This window comes from Cydia splendana, chromosome 5, assembly GCF_910591565.1.
Source record: "Cydia splendana chromosome 5, ilCydSple1.2, whole genome shotgun sequence".
Classification (NCBI taxonomy): Eukaryota; Metazoa; Arthropoda; class Insecta; order Lepidoptera; family Tortricidae; genus Cydia; species Cydia splendana.
In genome coordinates, this window is record NC_085964.1 from 23,952,624 (window position 1) to 23,974,131 (window position 21,508).

Genomic DNA, 21,508 nt, shown 5'->3' on the forward strand with positions numbered 1-21,508 from the left:
AAACGCGAAATATCATCGAAATATTTCATGCTGGCAAGCGTTGGCTAGGGAAATTCAAATATCGTATCTACTCTTCGCAAAAATATTAAATTTATCGTTCTCTTGAAATTGTATTGTTCACTTGAAACAAACTTAAAAGTAGAAAAGAAATATTTTTTCTTGAAACAATATAAATTTACTTATTTAAAACAATGATTTATTTTTTCAAAATTGTTTTAATAATAATTAATAAAATATTTGACATTTATACAAGTGTGCTTAATCAAAACGGCGTAGACTATCTTCAGAACGCGCTTTAAAAAATTGACTAGTGGACAAAATTACGATGCCTATCATTTTTTATCAATAGTAAACATAAAAACATTATAAAATCAATGTGCCGTTAACTGTATAAGAGTTTCCATCCACGGAGCGCTCCGCGGTCGTTTGGCGCTCCCTGGAGTGGTGTTTCGTGTCCAGTGAAGGCAATCCTCAAAGGTATGAGCGAGGGCGAGGGCGCCTGACATTTGCATAATAGTAGAGCACAACTGGTTTGGTTTGTAAATAGGTGTTCTGGATCGGGTTTTGTGTGTTCCAGATTGACTCCGTGTGGGGTTGGGCTTCGCCCCCGCTGCGGTTGCAGCTGGGAAACTCGCGCGGGCACAAGAGGTGAGTGAACCTTGCCTATTGTAATAAAACAAATGACACTTCCATTATACTTACTGTACATATTTCTTATATATGTCTCATACATACGACGGAAATCCGTATATAATAATCGAATTCCAACAATAACGTACTCATATCATGTATGATATGTTGAAATAATGTTGTTATCAGTACAGGATTAGTAATATTGCCCTGAACTGGCTTGCTTGTATCTACAACATGTAATTGCATTCAGAAAATCAACTTATTATAGTTTCACACATTCCATGTTATTCTAACTAAAGTATTCAGTGAATTCTGGTGTAGGTGTTAAATAGGTCACCTAGTTTCAACTAATGTTTTTGTGATTAACATGACCTGTTTTTGTATTAGTGTCAACAAATGTTTAAATGTGAGAATTGGGTTCAGAACAAAACTTTATTCATCAATTTCACATTTTTGTTTACAAATAGTTTATTTCTCTGTACTGTTTTTATTATATCGACGCTTATCATGAATAGTGACACAAAACAAAATGAAATGCCATTCGACTTTAAATCTTACCAGTAAAAGATAGAATATTAAATGCAATAGCATTTCATTTTTAGTTGTACCACTGTTCATGATAAGCAACGATATATTTCACTTTTTTCCATTTATGTGTGTCCATTTGCCAGGTGGCTCTCTGTACATATTTCAATGAAGTACAAACATGTTGATATAACAAACGACAACATTAAATACTCTTTATTGCTCATCTCATTAAAAGAAATGAATACAATAATTAGTAGTGAAATTAACAAATGAGTGATATGAATCACTCTAATACAGTACTTCCCACACTATGGGTCATGAGTGAAATTTGAGTGGGCCCTGAAACATAAGACTACATGCTGACCAATCAGGTTAACAGCCGGTATTAATAGTATTTTATACTCCCTATTTAAGACGGCCATGAGGTAGGTCCTGAATTTGGCAGATTTTGTTAGGTGGGTTGGAGCCCAGTCAACTTTTGGAACCACTGCTCTAATATAATAATTATTATAATTGAATTAATATTGTAACATGTCTAGTATTAGTTTGAAACTGTATAAAAGGTAAATTAAAAAAAAAATATCTGGGTATTCAACAATTTCTTGTTGCTATTCTGTCCCATCAGCCCGGAGACAATAGTAGCATAGTTTTTTAGAAAAGCTGCTGTACCATGTTCTACAAATGTGCTTAGTAGATGTCCCATTATGGAAAGGCCTTATAACTACCAAAAAATTCAAGTTTGGTTCATTTAAATACGAAATAACTAGTATTTTAAGAGTGACCCAGGAGACTGTAACCATGGCAACTAGGGACAAGAAAAAGTTGATTCACCCAAAGATTAATCATGCAAATTAAAGTTAATTCATTCAGTAATCAAGTGACAACATGGACAAATAATTGAATTTAAATGCAAACTCAGTGAGTCATTTTAACTTTGAAATACCAAAACCATCAAATTATGCTTGATAGACACTAATGTGCATGGCTGTGTATTTTCCATTTATAAGAGCCTTAATTATTTTTTATTATTTACTTAAATGCAACTTAATTGTGTATAAAAAAGCTTAAACATTATCTCTGGTATTATATTTTAAATAAATAATAATGTGTACAAATGTGAAAGTTTAAATCTAAGTATGTAAGGCTTAATTATCCTTTCTCATTCATGCAACTCACACTACTTTTGTAGTATCTGAATTGTGCCATAAAGTATCTACGATATATGATAGCACTCATAAACCATGGCTGAAACGATCCTTTAAAGGATTTTCAATGTGCCTATACATTATGTATGGCAGAAGGAATGGAATCCTACCGGTTACGTCCGCGTCCGCGTCCGTGCGGTACTGTTCAGTGGGAATCGTACATTCTGGTCATCGCAAACCTTAACAGAATGCACGAAGTTTGATATTGGAGTGTAGCCGCGCGCGTCAGTTGATGTCTTTGGTGGTTAATACTTTTGAACATATAATTATCCTTGAGCCCTTTTTACAAAAAAAAACTGACCAAGATTTCCATTCATTGTCGCCTTTTTGGAATAAGCCAAAAAACAATTTCGTTTCGGATTAAAATGAGAACAAAAATCTTAGTGCAATCTTGACAATGATACCAACCTACCGTAACATTTGTAACACATATGACGTAACCTCAATTGTGAAAAATCGTAGTATGTACTCACTTTTTGAATCATAATTGCAGTTGTGAAACACTTTTCAACACGACTTTACATAAGGTGTTCAAGGTACCATCGGCTACAATTAAATGATAATTCTTAAGCCTTATTCCATTGACATAAGGTCCACCAGGGATCAGAATTTCATTGTTAATACTTTCAGTTTCTAACATTGTACTGAGTTTAAAGAATATGCATATTTCAAAGGTTAATAGACTTTTTAATTTAACTTGCTCATAAATATGTTAATAATTTCATACATTATTCTATTTGAATAGATGTTTACACTGAAACTTAACTGTATGTGAGGCCAATGTGGAGAAGACCGTATATCACAGGGGTCTCCAAACTGCTGTTTGGGCTGAACCCCTGGAGCCTGGCTCCCGCGGGCCGGACACTTTGGGTGTCGGCGGGCCGGATTGGAACGCGTCGCGGGCCGGATTTGGCCCGCGGGCCGGGGTTTGGAGACCCCTGGAGACATAAAGAAAAAGAATAAAGAATATAGATCATTTATTTCAGCAAAGGTTACAGATATACCAGGGGTCTCCGCACTAGGCATGCCTGTATCGCGGGGAACCAAATTACAATTAAATATCAGAGCTGTTACAATTAGTCTAACATTTAGTAAGAAACTACTTACGACTAGTACCTAATCCAAACTACAAACTAAGGCTAACCCTACACACAATATTGAAACTAAATCCTGTCAAATATGGCTTCTGTCTCGGCATAATTTTGTGAGTGCAGCAGTATGAAAAGTAGTTTTTTCGCTTCCATTTGAGTGCAATCCCTGAGGTTACATAGTTTGTTTATTGTATTGTATGTAGACGCTCTGATGCAATCTCCAACACGTTTGCCAAATGCTGAATTTACTCTTGGAATGGGTAAATTGAAAACGCGTTTTTGTGCTAACTTATTATAGTCCTTTAATAATTTTGACGATTTATATGTTTGCAAGCAAATTTTGTGTATAAAAAGTTGACGAACAGACAGAACTTTAGCTTGAGCAAAGAGATCAGCAGTTGGAAAACGGAAAGGTTTACATACCAATACAAATACGACAGTTCATGCCATATGACGGTCTTCCCAACCAAAAATATTATATGCCGGTTTGTGTATTTAGAGGACTATTAAAAATACTATTATAATAAAAGAACGGGCATTAATCGTTTTCGTATCTATGCGTAAATTATTCAGTAATCACACAAATATAATTACGATAAAAAATCGATTCGACATGCAAAACGTTGCGCTAACTTTACGTAGGTACAGAAATTGGAAGTGGTTTGCTTGCGCACATTCTGTTGATTGCGGCGAATTATCATTGGGCGCTTTTATACTTTTCTGTGGACGTCAAACTCCAAGGATTACGACAATCTCATATATTTAAGTCTCCTGCTTCATCTTGATATAAACTAAAACGTGCCTTTGACGTGAACGTCAACGGTAAAGTATCTAGGCGCTCATTCAGTGGAGTAAGAGATAAGTTATTTAAAGCATAATAGAGCACTCATAACATTCTGCAACGCCATCTATATACTACCTAATATTATCTACACTTATGATTACCTATAGGCAAATATGCCATTAAGTAAATTGAACTTTGTTACAGTGAATGTATGATTTATTATCGCTCTATCTTGCTCCGCTCGTTCTTTCGAAACAAATTCCTGTGTAAAAACAAATATGTGGTTTATCCAGGATGGGCGAGGGCGGGTCGCCAGGCGGCGGCGCGCGGCTGTCGCACACCTCGGAGAAACACCCGCGCGCCGTGCTCGGCGAGCTCTCCGCTCTCCGGCGTCATCGGGAGCTGTGCGACGTCGTGCTCAACGTCGCCAATCGGAAGCTGTTCGCTCACAGGTTAGAGGACGAGTATTTAGTAGGATGGCCGTGTTCGAGGACTCATTATACGTTATGGCTCCTCTACACGAATGGCCAACGCCGGCCAATCCAAGGGACGCATTTATGCGTTAGAGGGAGCAAGTGATATTGCTATCTCAGTCTACCGCATGGCTGCGTCCCTTGGATTGGCCGGCGTTGGCCATTCGTGTAGAGGAGCCATTATACATTATATATGGACTTGTCAGGATGTCCAAGTCGCACACATCAGAAAACCACCCAGGCGCTGCGCTTGTTCCTGTGCGCGGTGGCATCGAGAGCTGTGCGATGTCGTGCTTAACGTCGCTAACCGCAAGCTGTTCGCTTACAGTTTAGAGGACGAGTATTAAGCAGGATGGCCGAGTTGAAGGAATAATAATATTTGTCAGGATAGTCAATTAGGACCAAAATTTGTGAAGCCTGAGAACTGATCAACCCTGGTCCTGTGTTGTATCTTTGCTTTGTCGCGTCACAGTTTGTAAAACAAAATCTTCAAGATTTATTCAAATTGTAACCTTATATTTTTTTACAGAGTGATCCTATCAGCATGCAGCCCGTACTTCCGCGCGATGTTCACCGGCGAACTCGCCGAGTCGCGAGCCACGGAGGTGACCATCCGCGACGTGGACGAACAGGCCATGGAACAGCTAGTCGAGTTCTGCTACACCGCGCATATTGTAGTTGAAGAGAGCAATGTCCAGGTATGTGCCACGGTAGTGACATTAGTGACCGCAGCCAAGCAGCAGCTAGTCGAGTTCTGCTACACCGCGCATGTAGTTGTGGAGGAGAGCAATGTCCAGGTATGTGCCACGGAGGTGACCATCCGCGACGTGGACGAACAGGCTATGGAACAGCTAGTCGAGTTCTGCTACACCGCGCATATAGTTGTGGAGGAGAGCAATGTCCAGGTATGTGCCACGGAGGTGACCATCCGCGACGTGGACGAACAGGCCATGGAACTGCTAGTCGAGTTCTGCTACACCGCGCATATTGTAGTTGAAGAGAGTAATGTCCAGGTATATACTCCATCACAACCATTTCCTTGATGGTTTATCCTACGTCAGTGGCAAACAAGCATATGGACCGCCTGATGGTAAGTAGTCTCCGTAGCCTATGAACGCCTGCAACCCCAGATGTGTTACATGCGCGTTGCGAGTTGCATTGTAGAGTTTGTGAAGTTAGGCCTTGTAGATTTAGGGCGTGCAGAGTTAGAAGCTTAGCTCTACATGAGATCTGATAACATTTTAACATTGCGAGCCATATGGTCTAGTCTTCGCAACATTCTACATATATAAAAGGTTTTTGGTGGGATTACATTTCCACATTTCACCGCACGAATACGTACTGCCTTAACAATGTTGCTTCCAGTCGATACAATGATACAATAATGAAAATTAAGTTATTTATAAATTTTGCGATTACGTGTTTACAAATTTACATAATGTAATGTAATACATCAGTTGGATACAGTGACCCTATTTTATTCTTACATAGCAGAGTTGCGCGCAAAATGTTTTCGGTGTTTGTGGCTCTTACGTGTGTTTTTACCTCAGGGACAATAGTATAGATCGAATTTAAGTTCAAAATAGTATTATAATTATTTTTATTTTAGTGCGGTTTACTGTCTACCTTTATACCAAAAACGGCTGGAAGGCAATGTTTAGAAACGTGAATTACCAAATAATAAGCTGTATGTTTTACTCGTTATTACATTTTTAATTTAATTTATTATTGTAATTGCTCCTAACACAAGGATGTGTTATTTCAAATTGAGTGTTATCTGATTTTACCTAACAAAGGTTTTCGACACAAATTTCGACCAATTCTGCCGGAGAATCAGAAGAGCTAATCTGGAGTATGAAAAGCGGAGAACGGATTAATTGCCAAAATCGTAGAGAAGCAGAGTACTTATACAACACACCTAAATGTTCGTAAACAATTATCCTCGTATTAAATATTGAAATAAAATATGTTTCCGTTCCGCCTTTTTTATCATCATCGACTTAAATAATTAATAGAATTAGGCGTTACTTTGCGGAAATCCATATTAATTAAAACAAAAATATTGCTTTGTTAATTCACGAAATAATAACGCTCTAGTAAATCGGTGATAAACCTTTATAAAAGTTTAATGCGAATTTTTATGGCGTATTTATTTTCTATTAATTGGATACAAGTTAATATAAGTCTATTAAAAAAGTGCCACTTTTTCCGGTACAAAATTATCTGTCACAAATGACACAATCCATTATCTGTTCAGGCGTTGCTGCCAGCAGCCTGCCTCCTCCAACTCCAAGAGATCCAGGACGTGTGCTGCGAGTTCCTCAAGCGGCAGCTGGACTGTTCCAACTGCCTCGGCATCAGGGCCTTCGCCGACACCCATTCTTGTCGTGAACTCCTTCGTATAGCTGATAAGTTCACTCAGCAGAACTTTCCAGAGGTTAGTTACAAACTGTTCCAGCTGTTAGGTCATCAGCACCTGGACGGGTCTGCCTCTGCATCAGGGCCTTCGCCGACACCCATTCTTATAGTATTCATCAGCCAGCAGACCTGTAAGGCCCCAATTTACTCGTAATGTGTCTTTTTCCAAGATCAAATCCCTTTTGAAAGAAAGTCTGTCCTACAGACTATGTCACACATTGGAAACAGTGGCGTGCACTTCATAAAGGCAAAAAGGCACTGCCTACCCTACTATAATTCCGATGTCTATCCTCTTAAACTACTTAATTTAATTTATACTTGATCGTACTATCAGTAATCGATATAACTTAAAACATTCTAAAAATTAATAAGCGCTCCATCTACCGGTTAAGCTTTGTCATCAAGTCATCATCTATAATAATTCTACGCGACGAAGTTTACACCACGCGGCACTAGCGCCGCTACGTGCCTTGCACGGCAAAGACAGAAAACATTTCCGTCTAAATCTTTCTATGTGTGCCTTCGTCGTTACGCGGTTACAGTGTAGTGGGCCTTCCTATAAGTACGAGCACACAATTATACAAGTAACGCACACATTTAGACGCAATAGGCAGTGTCTTTCGTACCAAACCTAAACGAATGATGCCCGAAAGTTTCCGAATAGTTCCGATGTATATGTGACTATTTTAAAAAGTAGCATTTGCTATGGTAATTTAGTGCAAATACGAGACTATTTTTTTATTCGTTTACAGTATTTGGTTAAGTTTATTTTCATTTTTTATTCGGTCGCCATTGTTTGTTTGTTTTGGTGAGTTTATGAGATAACAGTTAACAGTTGCCGGAAATTATAAAGTGCGATTAGTGAAAAAATGGATAATTTAACTGTGAAAGTTGTGGTGGGTGTGTGTGTGTGCAAACTATTAAAAATGATGCGTTTTCGAAGCTTTCGTTTAGCCAAAAAAAGAAGTAATTGAAAAGACTTGACAACAAAATGAAACCCATCACGCAATTTTTTTGGTGAGTTAGTAGCTCTCATTTTTTAAGGATCCGTATCCAAAGGGTAAAACGGGACTCTATTACTAAGACTCTGCTGTCCTTCCGTCCGTCCGTCTGTCATAAGGCTGTATCTCACGAACCGTGATAGCTAGACAGTTGAAATTTTCACAGATGTATTTCTGTTGCCGCTATAACAACAAACACTAAAAACAGAATAAAATAAAGATTTAAGTGGGGCTCCCATACAACAAACGTGATTTTTGACCGAAGTTAAGCAACGTAGGGCGGGGTCAGTACTTGGATGGGTGACCGTTTTTTTTTGCCTTTTTTTGCATTATGGTACGGAACCCTTCGTGCGCGAGTCCGACTCGCACTTGCCCGGTTTTCTGATATAATTTTGCCTACCCAGTCCCAAATCTCTGTGCACGCGACTGATTGGAAACCTAGTTCGAAACTGAAATTGTAAACAACCGAATGAGTTTTGGGAAAGACTTGCGTTTTTACACCTATTCACAAAATGTTCTATTCGCAAAATAATTTAATTTTTGTAAAACATCCTTTCTTTATAGCTACTTTTCGCATCATTTTCAGGCTCTTGAAAACCTCCCCATTAATTTATTAAAGGTACATTCCGCAAATGCTACCTTTGAACTATAGTGCGTGCAAATTTTTCAGGTTATGGAGAGCGAAGAGTTCCTGCTGCTGCCAGCAGCACAGCTCATCGACATTGTGTCTTCTGATGAGCTGAACGTTCGCTCTGAGGAACAGACGTTCCAGGCCGTCATGTCCTGGGTCAAGTATAATGTGGCTGAGAGACGGCAGCACCTAGCCCAGGTTTGTGGCAATAATGTCATTAAAATTTAACGTGTGGGCCGTGTCGTTTGATTTCATAGAGAACAGATTTGAACCCCTGAAATGTACCATGACTTTTGTAAAAATGCAATTTGAAGGAAGCCAGAAGACCGAGGCGAGTTTAAGGCTCAAGTCATGTGAGTCATGTCGTATAAGCTTTTCAAGAAATATGCTTAAGAAGAACAAATACCACAGTATTGATATATTTATTTCAATGTTGTAGAACAGTCTACCTGATGAATACTTAATGCATTCGGCTTTTTCAGTCCTACTTCTATCTATAGCATCTGAAAGTTAGGTTGTAAATTGTTTGACTGCGCTAATCTTGCCAGTGTACACTAAGCTGCAGAGTCAAGTGATCCCCCTGCAAAAAAAATTCTATGCAAGGTGGGGGGGTTACTCTGCAACTTACTGTACATAGACAACATGTCCAGGTCCTCCAACACGTCCGCCTGCCCCTCCTGAGCCCCAAGTTCCTGGTGGGCACGGTGTCCTCCGAGCTGCTCATCCGCTCCGACGACGCCTGCCGCGACCTGCTGGACGAGGCCAAGAACTACCTGCTGCTGCCCCAGGAGCGCCCGCTCATGCAGGGGCCCAGGACCCGGCCTAGGAAACCGACCAGACGGGGTTAGTAGACCGGGACCGAGAACACATCTGGACCACTCAGTGAGATCCAACGGTCCCAATATTAATTTTGAACTTATATTCAACAAAACTAGGTTCCAAATTCAAAAACAAAAGATTCTGGGATCGAGGAGGATAAATATGTCATTGTAGTCAAAATAGTAAACGTTCGTATTTGTCATGCTACTTCAGTCAACCTCAGTACTTTTTGTACCGAGACTGACTGAAATAGCAAGACACCTTCGTACGTTTCCGTGAAAATACGATGGAAAATAATTATGCACTGCATCTGTAAATGTATGAACGAAGCTTTTATACATATTAACGAAACAATCTTATTTTTCCAGGAGAAGTCTTATTCGCGGTCGGCGGCTGGTGTTCCGGCGACGCCATCGCGTCGGTCGAACGCTTCGACCCGCAAACCGCCGAGTGGAAGATGGTGGCGCCCATGTCCAAGCGTCGCTGCGGCGTCGGCGTGGCCGTGTTACATGATCTCTTGTATGCCGTCGGCGGACATGACGGACAGAGCTACCTCAACAGTATTGAGCGATATGATCCTCAGACTAATCAGGTAAGTTTCTGTAAAATGTTGTAGGAAGGTAAATCCTGGTCATGGCACCAATTTTAATTACAAACGCCATTATTATACTAGGATTTTGTTATATATTGAAATGTTTTATTATTATTAGCCTATAGGAGTGTCCCACTGCTGGGCAAAGGCCTCCCCTCTTTCCCACCATTTGGTCCTATCCGATGCACACACCCACCACTCTTTACAAAATGTGTCAAGGTTGTCCCGCCATCTCCGTTTTGCTCTTCCTCTGCCCCAAGATCCATCCTGTGGGACCCAGTCTGTAGCTAGTGAATGTATACTCGGCAAATTCTCTCTCTCGGGAAATTGAAATTTTAATTGAAATTATTTTTTTTTCAATTTCTTTCGCCACTCCTCACAGTATGGTACACGCTCCCGCCAGTCGCTACAAAGTGCGTCTATATCGTTCCACCATCTTTTTTTGGTCTGCAGTTGCCTATAACAATTGTATAAATAAATAATTTATTTATTATTTTTTCGCAGTGGTGTGGCGCAGTAGCCCCGACGTCCTCTTGCCGAACCTCCGTAGGCGTGGCAGTCCTCGACGGAGCATTATACGCTGTAGGAGGCCAAGATGGCGTCCAGTGCCTCAACCACGTCGAGAGATACGAGCCCAAGGAGAACCGGTGGACCAAAGTAAGTGTTGGCGCAAATTTCGTCATCGCATCCCAGGCGAAAACTCGTAAAGTGGTTATGAGCGATGTGTAATGAACCTTTGTGGTTGTCAGCCGCCGCTCCATTGGTGGGTTGAAGAACGGCAGCCACCCAAACAAGTAAAAACAATTTTTTTGCCATCGCATCCCGATTGAAACTTTGTTAGATGATAGTTTATATGCTATTGTGAATAAATAATATCGTCAAACGGGTGTATCGCGGTGGGAAGACAGTCAACAGATGTCGTGAAGGCCATAACGCAGAAGCCAGGTGGAAGCGTATATCAGTTACTTAAATGCACCACCTGCCATACATAACCTGTGTACCCACTATCATATTCATTTTGGTAACATAATCTGTGGTGCAGGTAGCGGCGATGACGACGCGACGGCTCGGAGTCGCCGTGGCAGTTCTTGGCGGAGCTCTATACGCCGTGGGCGGCTCGGACGGCCAGAGCCCGCTCAACACCGTGGAGCGGTACGACCCCAGGTAATATCACACAATGCCAATACTACTAACTACATGCCCCTATTTAACCAAAGTGACAGTTGTGACAGTTACAATTACATTGCTAGTCCTACAAGTATATAAATATTGACGCTAGGTACCGCCCTTACTTATCGTCCCAGAAATGGACAGGAAATTGCCAGTGTCAATTGTCACCGTGGTGAAATAGGCCCCTGGTAAAACACTTTTAAGTGAAGCCCATCCTGTATGTATATTACAACTATGTTTTCGCGTCAAGAATGTTAATATATAACATAAAATGCAGAGTGATACAGGTTTAGTATAAATATACGGTTTTAATCCTGGTCACGGCACCCACTTGTAACTTAAGTCTTGTCTTGCATCGCTAATTCTATATTTAGGTATTTTATTTTATTAAAATGGTGGCGTAGCATAGGGCGGTACTAGTATGTAGGCCCTGCTTGCGATACCTTAGAAGTGTAGTTTTTTTTTTTTTTTTTTTTTATCTGATTTTTATAGAGGCTTTGGACACTCTAGGTGAACATGTCAGCCTCATGGGTGCTTTCATAGTTCCCTACTCAAGGGAGAGATCAATAAAGTGGTATACACTGATTGCATTATCAGATAAAGGTTCTGCCAACCAACAATTGATCTGTCCATTGTGCATGGAACCCAAACTACCAAAAATTCTTTTTCTCAAATCCAAATTCCGGACGCAGTCCAACAACACGTGAGACAAGTCATCAGTCCTCTGACAGACTAGACACAGAGGTGACGGTTTAACACCCATCATGCACAGAAACTTATTTGTAGGGATGTGTCCGGACCGGACTCGGAAAGCTGAGACTAACACTTTTCTTGCGAGATTGGCAGAATCAAACCAGGGTATCCACAAGGGTCTAGCTTGGATTGTTCTGTACCAGATTCCTACACCCCTTGATAAAGCTTGTTCTCCAAAATGGTATTCCCATTTTTGTAAACATCTTTTTTTAATTCTGGGAATTATTTCACATGGATATGGTATAGAACCTAATACAGAGCCATCCATTACAGCGGTTTTAGCAAGCTTATCTACTGCCTCGTTTCCTGCTAACCCTACGTGGGAAGGAATCCACTGTAATTTGACAACCTTATCATTACAAATAAACTCATGAATTAACTGGAGAGCTTCATACGCAATAGGCATGCCTCTTTGTCCATAAACACAACGATTAAGGTGTTGAAGTGCACTCTTTGAGTCGGATAGTATTACAACTGGAGCACTATTAACTAGATTCTTTGCATAACACAGAGCTTCTTTAATAGCTACAAGTTCAGCTCGCATAACGCACGCGTCATCATGAAGCTTCCACATGAGAGAAACATTGCACTGAGGATCAAACAGAGCTGCTCCAACACCTTGTACACATTTCGACCCATCAGTGTATATTTTATAAAATTGGATATACTGCTCAGTGAGCACCCTCAATGTAGAATTTCTTAAAGCCTCATTCTGTTGATGCCGCTTAGGAACGTCAATATAATCAATGCTATCCTGTATACATGACTTGGTGTTGACCGAGGACACCCACGTGTTCAAAGAGTACATATCCAATTTGTCACAGTGATGCACAGGTAAATCTTTCCATTCATCATAGATGTTTGCTAACAAAGGAAAATTTTTATCAGAAAATAGATTACGTTTAGCCAAAATGCTCTGTAACGCGGAAATAATGGGGCTGTTTGATCTTGATCTTATTCTTAATAAAAATCTACAACCCAACCAATAACGACGCACAACCAGAGGAGGAATGGAGAGTTAGCGAGGGCTCTGGCCGTCCGAGCCGCCCACGGCGTATAGAGCTCCGCCAAGAACTGCCACGGCGACTCCGAGCCGTCGCGTCGTCATCGCCGCTACCTGCACCACAGATTATGTTACCAAAATGAATATGATAGTGGGTACACAGGTTATGTATGGCAGGTGGTGCATTTAAGTAACTGATATACGCTTCCACCTGGCTTCTGCGTTATGGCCTTCACGACATCTGTTGACTGTCTTCCCACCGCGATACACCCGTTTGACGATATTATTTATTCACAATAGCATATAAACTATCATCTAACAAAGTTTCAATCGGGATGCGATGGCAAAAAAATTGTTTTTACCATAGCTATAACAGGAGTGCTGCGAATGAAGCCTCCGCACACACGCAAAGCTCTATTTTGTAAAATATCTAATTTCCGTAAATGACAAACAGCACAGCTTCCATAAATAAAACTACCATAGTCCAGGCGACTTCTTATGAGAGATATATAGAGGCGCCTGAGATGTTTAGGGTGAACTCCCCAAGACCTACCCGCTAGAACCTTTAAAATATTAATGTGTTTGTAATTTCTTTCACACAGCTCTTTTATATGGAGCCCCCATCTCAAGGTTGAATCCAACCATAATCCTAAATACTTAGCTTTACCAACCACCTCGAGAGATTTGCCATTAACAACTATGTTAACATTAACAGCTTTTCGTGATCTTTTAAAAACACATACTTTTGATTTATTCTCAGATAGATACAAGCCAACTTTTTCTAGACATCTAATCAAACAATCAATAGAAAGTTGAAGAACACTAACTGTATCTGAAGTACGCCCTCTTTCCACTGTTTTATACAACACGAAATCATCGGCGTATTGTGAGATACAAACATTATTAATACTATTACCTATTTCCATGGTTGCGATATTAAATAAAAGAGGAGAGATGGGATCTCCTTGGGCTAATCCTTGGTGTGTATGTCTAATTAAAGGGTTACCTCCACAATTCATAATAATTCTACAGCGCCTATCAGAAAGGAAATTCCATAGATATTTACATATCTTATTACCTATGCTTATGCTTTGTAAAATGTTAATTAATGAACTTATATTTATATTATTATATGCATTATCGATGTCGATAAAACAAGCCACAGTCGGTTGTTTATTACCAAATCCGTGCTGAATATCAGATGTAAGTAAAGCTAAATTATCCAAACAAGACTGAGACCGTCTGAAACCAGTCGATGAACTGGGAAGGAGACCCCGACTCTCCACAAACCATTCAATTCTCTTCATAAGAATCAAGTGTAGAATTTTACACGGACAAGACATTAAAGAAATCGGACGTAAAGAAGATGGTAAGCCAGGGTCCCTCCCCGGCTTAAGTATAGGGACTATTTGGACATCTCTCCACTGATCCGGTACAACCCCGGTCTGAATTATGAGATTAAATATTTTTAGCAACATTAATTTACCATTGTTTGAAAGATTAAAAATCATAGAATAAGATATGTTATCAACTCCTGGAGAAGTATCCTTCTTTTTTAAACAATTTAGTAATTCAGGGAGAGTAATCGGGATTTCTAACACAGAAGATTGTACACTAGAAAAGGTCGGGTCCGGTTCAGCAACACTATCCGGGGTCAACGAATGTAGCAGATTCCTGGCGTTGTCGGGATCGACCCAGAAGTGTAGTTTATGGACAATTTATTATGGGGTATTATTTTAGCAAACTTACATTAACATTTTTAAGTTTTACGGTTTCAATTTAAAGTTGTATTAGCGGCACTTATATGTCTATTGTTCCCATTCTAATTTAAAGTTCTCAGTGTCAATGTTTATGCACTGTTCATGTAATGTATGTATAGAATGTGTATTCGTTTTCAGAGCAAACAAATGGACGCCCGTAGCGCCCATGTCGACGCGGCGCAAACACCTCGGCTGCGCCGTGTTCGACGGACAGATCTACGCGGTCGGCGGCAGAGATGACTGCACTGAACTCTCCTCTGCAGAAAGGTATCTTATCATAAGATAACTGTTCTATAAATAAAGACTCAAACACCTCGGTTGTGCAGTGTTCGACGGACGAGATATACGCGTTCGGCGGCAGAGACGATTGCACGAAGCTGTCATCTGAGAAAGGTATTCCCCCTTCCTCTGAGCGGCCCGATTTGCTGCTTCTCTTTTCCAAACTGGGCGTTTATCTTCTTTACATCATCTTCCCATCTGATTGAAAATATGTGATCCGTGTGATGTGTGCAAAGACTTAAATGTAATTTATTAATATTTTAGATACGACCCAGCAGCGGACGCGTGGTCGCCCGTGGTGGCCATGACGTCGCGTCGCAGCGGCGTCGGCCTCGCCGTCGTCAACGGCCAGTTGTACGCCGTCGGCGGCTTCGACGGCACCGCCTATCTCAAGTCTATCGAGGTTTGTTACGAATCGTGTGTAGAGGGACTAGAGAGAGAGAAAGCTATAGAATATACGCTGAAGAGAGCGACAAGACTCTGAATTAGTTAAAAATATACCGGTATTGCGTTGATTTTTTGAGAACGCGAACGTTTTAAAACCTAAAGGCAGTGACGGAATATATATAGACGAAGTGACATTTTTGACTTCAAAAAACAATTTACATGACTGACAGTTATCCCATCTCCATAAATATACTCCGCCCGCAGGTTTGAATATTACCCAATACACAATTTTCCCGTATAAAAAAGTTGTGATTAGTCACTAAAAGTTTTTGTTGGCTAAAATAATATTCTAATGAAATTTGCGGAAAATTTCAGAAAAATTCACTGGATCAAAGTAAACTTTAATTTTGGAAATGGAAAATTTTCGTTCCCATACAACATGAGAAACTCCGAAAATTTCTATGTGGAATTTTCGCAATTTTGGTGACAATTACATATAAATTGTTTGCAGGTGTTCGACCCGGAATCGAACCAGTGGCGTCTGTGCGGCGCCATGAACTACCGCCGGCTCGGCGGCGGCGTCGGCGTCATGAGAGCACCGCACCACGACAACCACTACATCTGGTGAGGCTTTTATCCTTAACCTTTTAGCCAAAGACTGACGCGCGCGGATACAGCCCAATATCAGGGGTGCGAAACTCATTGCTCCGAGCAATTATTAGGGTTGACACAACTTGACGTCCCTTTGCGTGCACCACCACAGATAAGATAATGGCTTGAATTTTGACAACCCTAAATAACCGAAAGGGATAGTGCCATATATTAGAAAGGAACAGCATGGTTCGACCCTGAACCGCTGTCAAACTTCGGTTTTGTAGAAAGTTTCCTTTCTGTACGGTAGTACTATTATTTATCCTGTGGTGGCGCCCAAAAAGTTAATGAGCATATCAAAGCTGTCAGAAAAGCCGCAAAATTGAACTTTTATCACTATGAAGGATATTTTATTAATACTACGTCAGTGGCAAATAAGCATACGCCCCGCCTGATGGTAAGCGGTCACCTTAACCTATGGACGTCTGCAAATCCAGAGGTGAACTCACAATGGTCTTAAGCGCCTTTGGGGTCTATGGCGCTAAGACCATTGTGAGTCCTTTGTGCCAACTTCTACTATTTTGAACATTCTCCAAAAAAAGAAACGACAAAAAACCTCTATGTATCTGTCGAACCTGCTCACAAAATTGTATTAGAATCGGTTAAGAAATGCGACCTATAGACGAGAACATCCGGACATACGAGAGCATTTTTGCCCAAGCTGAAACGGAGACCTTCGCTGACGCTCGGCCAAGACGCTCGGCCAATTAGGAAATAGCGATGTGCTCCATATATATTTGACCGTCGTTATTTGATGCTAACTTTACATAGTTTATTTTACCACGCCGGTGGAAAACAAGCAGACGGCCCGCCTGATTGTACGCAGTCACCGTAGCCTATGGACGCTTGCATCTCCAGAGGTGTTATAAAGTGTTCTGTAACTTGAAAATCAACCTTATGCATAAAGTAATAAGAGTGTTTGTTGCAGGAACCGCAAAGACTCTGTGGTATGAGCCACGCCCGCCTCACTCGTTACTCATTTTATTTTATTGTTAATAAAAACTATATGATTAATTGACTATTTATAAATAAATGAAATACTTTAGAATATAAAGGTTGATCTTATTTAACCCCCTAACAGTTAGGGCCTAAGTTACTTAGGGGCTGTCCATAAATTACGTCATCGATTTTTGACAATTTTTGACCCCCCCCCCCTATAATCATCCCAAAATCATGCTTCAAATGACCCCATTTCCTCCTACTTCATGCTACCGTCATCCGATGTCCAGACCCCCCCCCCCCTAATTTGAAATGACGTAATTTATGAATAGCCCCTTAGGCCCGTCATACCACCACCCACACTGAATCTTATTACAAAAGGACACCAATCCACCAATGGACAGTTTAAGAGTGTTCAGTCAAATTTTCTAGACTTATATGGAAACAGAATGAAACAACAATGTAACGTTACATAGACACAAGAATTTATTACAGCACACACACGCAATAGGTGTATTACTATTTATTTCATGAAAATTGTATGAGGCAGAACGTCTATCATCTTAGCGCGGCCTTGAGGGGAACACGGGTGCGGTGGACGCGCCGGGGCGGATGGTTTAGGGGAAGCAGCGGTATCGCGGCCGCAGCTCGAGATCTTCTGCTGAAGCTTTTTGATGGAAAGCCAGGAATCGCTTGCAGATTGCGGGGGACAGGGGATGCCGGAACGAGGAGACGGCGGGCAAGGTTTGGGTGTACCCGGTTGAGGTCTTGGTGTTGGAGTACCTGGTTGACCTTGAGGGATGGGACGTTTGCCCATAGATACACGTACACAGACGGTGTCGGCGTCGGCGGGGACGCTGAACTCCATAGCGCCGCCGGATGGGCGCGGCGGCGGCGGCGGCGCCGGCGGCGCGCATGAAGGAGCCCTTACGGCGCGACCGCGACCGGCCTCCTTCAGTGAATCGCGCTCGCTTAGCGCCGCTGCGAGTTTCTTAGAAGCGGCTAACGCTGCTTCACGTCCTGATGCTTTTGGAGCCTCTTTATCTGCTAAATTTGTGACTGAAGTATGCAGTTGCCGTTTATTACGTGAAGGCGAACCTCGGCGCATTCGCTCAGTGAGTGTAGGCTGACGGCACCGCTTTGGTGCTGCCGCCAACGCCGGCGGTTTGTTGCACCATTCGGGCTTCGGCTTACTTGGGCTCGCTCGGCTACTTCTTATAGTATCCATAATGCGCGACGTGATACCTTTGTAGCTACTTTCAGTTTGGTTCTTAGGATTCTCATGGCATGGTTTAGGATCTGTTGATTTGGCTTGACTACAGCGCTGTTCAGGTTGAGGTTTCGGATCGCTTCGAGCGATGGAAGGTTGAGGTTTGGGATCGCATCGATCGATGGAAGGTTGTGGTTTGGGATCGCCTCGATCGATGGAGAGAATCGTGCGTGGTGCGTGCGCGCAGGGGTCAATGACATTGCGTTCTTTTGGTCGACAATCGCCAAGAGGCTCTAAAGTTACAGGCTGCGGAGGGGGATGCGGCGGACGGATGGATGGACAATTAGGAGAAGATTTTACTGGAGGTGGAGAACATCGCGGTACAGGCCCGTCTGATGAGACAGCATACATTCGTCCGTCGGTGGCAAGTTCGAGGGGTTTCTCCGGTGGTTGCGGGCATTTTAACGGCGGCGGCGTGGTCCTTGGGCGCGCCATGCGCTCCTTTACGGCGTTCTCGTATACGCGCCGATGGTGTTCCTCGTAGCAGCGGATGCGCTCTGCCACCACGTCTAGTTCCGCGCCGCATAGCTTTTTAGGAGCTGACTGTCTTGGAGGCTCCTGTAAGCAAAACACTCTCATTTACACCTTTTTTAATGTAACCTAATATTGAATCTTTAACAATGACTGACCATGAAATTATACCATTTGGGGGAGCTGAAGATAATTTACAGAAAGCAATTCCAATCAAACTCATAGTCTTATCTGTAGGTAGGTACTTACTCATAAACTGATACCTAGATATTTTAACATCAAAATAGTCAAAGACTAAGCAAGACTAAGCATCAAATAAATAATAATTTAGACATTATGGTTATTCGGGAAATTCCGAAAAGTTCTGAATGTTCGGGTGGGTGATATTCGGAATTAGCCTATATTTTGAAGTAGTCGGAATTACCCGAATACACTTTACTAATTAGTAAAACTTGTGTCAGTTGTGATACAATAACATTAAACATTTTCAGCCAAATCTATTTTAATACCTGCGGCAATTGATGTTCACAAGTGCGCGGGCAATTAGGTTCCTTTTCCGGGCACGGCGGGCGTTTGCCTTGCGCCGGCGGGCAGCAGACGACGCGGCGACCGGGAATAGCGGTGACGGCGGGCGCGCGGCACGGCGGCGGCGGCGCCGACTCGCACGGCGGGCACGGCGGCGCGCCGCCGGGGGGTTGGCAGGAGTGACATTGGCGGGACTGTGGGAAAAACATGTAAATATTATTACTATAATTTGGGATTGAGTAGTTAGTTAAGCAAATAAGCAAGATTGACCCTCTGTGGACTTTATGCCCTTGTAATAAGATTCACATATTGTTACAATATACCAGTGAGGATGACATTGCGATGATTTTTTATATCACAGTGAGAACTATTTCACAAAGAGAACTATTTTACATCAACATTTATTATGGAATATGGATACCTACCTCAATATTAGCGGGAATCTATCGTGGTAATAGGGAATATTAGGCAAAGCTCTGCGTAGGTGGCACCTTTTTTGTGGCACATACAGTAAACAATCGCACGTCACATCACACATCACGTCAATCACATGGCCTACCGCGAAACAAGAAAATCGAAATTTCGTTATCTTATCTCTCTATCACTCGTTACTTTTAATATACCGACGATTATTATATTATTTAATTTATTATATATTTGTTTATGTTTAAAAATATTTAATTTGATTAATTTAATAGCCGTTTAAAATATTTTTACACAATTTTTAATCGTGGCTGAATGCCGAAGGTCTGTGCCTTTGATGCCTAACCTATCATAAAATTACAATATATTATGGCGGATGAATGTTTGAAATGTCACGGTATTTAAGAATGATTTAGCTTAAAATTTAGTTTTTTCTTCGCAAGTGTGATGTAACTCCGGATGTGATGTAACGTTTGTAACTCCAGGGGTAAAAATATTGTATGCTCGACTCTTTAATTCCCGACAGCCGCAGGAAATTAAATTATTAACCTCGCTTATAAAATCTAACTTACGCAAAATGATTATAATATGCTCAAATTTATATGCACGTAGAGTATTTACAACATATCATAAAGTAATATGACATTCTTTATAAAAATATCGACCAAGCAAGAGAGACTTTGTAATTAGTCAGTCATGTTAAGATATAGGTTGAGAACATGTTGTTGGTCAGGGATCAGAGGGCCTAGCCAAGGCAGCCAAGGTTACAATCGCTATCGCTTCGATAACGAAAAGTTTTATGTCTCTCTATCACTCTTCGATTAGTGCGACAGTGACAGTTGCGTTTAGATCGCTACGGAGCGTAAGCGATTGGCATTTTGGCTACGCGGCCAGGGGGCCTAGCTAAAGGACGCTCCACACTCGTGCGCCAATCGCGGCGCGAAGCCGCGATCGCGAGTGTGGAGTCGATTTCGCAGATCTGCGAACTTGACACTTAATCTGGGTTTGATGACAAGCGTACATCAACATGCCAAACGAAAAGTAAATCGGGATGACAGATGCTACGAAAAGTCACGTCACTATTTCCATACATTAGTTTCGATTAGCGTTTTCTTTAAACGATTGTCGTCTTGGCTAGGTCCTCAGAGACATCTGGCCGCGTAGCCAACATGCCAATCGCTTACGCTCCGTAGCGATCGAAGCGCAACTGTCACTGTCGCACTAATATGGAAGAGTGATAGAGAGACACAAAGCGTTTCGTTGTCGTAGCGATAGCGATTATCACCTTGGCTAGGCCGGCTGCTAGATCAAAACAGAACTGAAGTTCACCCAACAGAACAGAAGTATTTACCTGTGTGAACAGCGGGCGCAACAAGCGCAGAGCTCGGCGCGCAGGCATGGTGCGGTTTGTGTGCGGCGCGGTGGCGTGTGCTGTGCGGTTTGTTGCACACGGTTGCGTGTGCTGAGCGGTTGGTGTGCGTGTGCGTGCGGTCAAAGACGCGACGGACTGAAGGCGCGGCCTACTTGAGCGGGGAGGTTTAGATGGCTTCGCTCGTTCCATTTTGTTGGGGTTGAATTTATTGAATAGGTTGCACATATAGTAAATGTAGTTGTCTATCTATATTTTTCTACATAGCAGAATTTTGTCGCTTGTTGTAAATAAATTCACTAATTGTTCTTTACGTACTAAGGTATCTACTTT

General features: G+C 41.7%; 2 protein-coding genes and 1 long non-coding RNA gene across 3 annotated transcripts in view; 2 read left to right on the plus strand and 1 right to left on the minus strand.

The window, feature by feature from the left end:
• Nucleotides 1–21,508, plus strand: part of LOC134791030 (uncharacterized) — a 67,888-nt gene that overhangs the window by 25,429 nt on the left and 20,951 nt on the right. The window lies entirely within an intron of this gene.
• On the plus strand, nucleotides 304–17,232 carry LOC134790932 (kelch-like protein diablo). Its single transcript, XM_063761947.1, has 14 exons — nucleotides 304–477; nucleotides 578–648; nucleotides 4,535–4,693; nucleotides 5,244–5,412; nucleotides 6,972–7,151; nucleotides 8,804–8,962; nucleotides 9,415–9,607; nucleotides 9,952–10,175; nucleotides 10,680–10,832; nucleotides 11,218–11,339; nucleotides 15,000–15,128; nucleotides 15,405–15,543; nucleotides 16,039–16,151; nucleotides 17,107–17,232. Exons 3-14 carry the CDS (start codon nucleotides 4,536–4,538, stop codon nucleotides 17,129–17,131), a joined length of 1,764 nt encoding a protein of 587 aa, XP_063618017.1. The 5' UTR covers nucleotides 304–477; nucleotides 578–648; nucleotide 4,535; the 3' UTR covers nucleotides 17,132–17,232.
• Nucleotides 17,581–21,314, minus strand: LOC134790885 (uncharacterized). Its single transcript, XM_063761870.1, has 3 exons — nucleotides 21,158–21,314; nucleotides 19,368–19,577; nucleotides 17,581–18,945 (listed from the first exon to the last, which is right to left on the minus strand). Exons 1-3 carry the CDS (start codon nucleotides 21,203–21,205, stop codon nucleotides 17,641–17,643), a joined length of 1,563 nt encoding a protein of 520 aa, XP_063617940.1. The 5' UTR covers nucleotides 21,206–21,314; the 3' UTR covers nucleotides 17,581–17,640.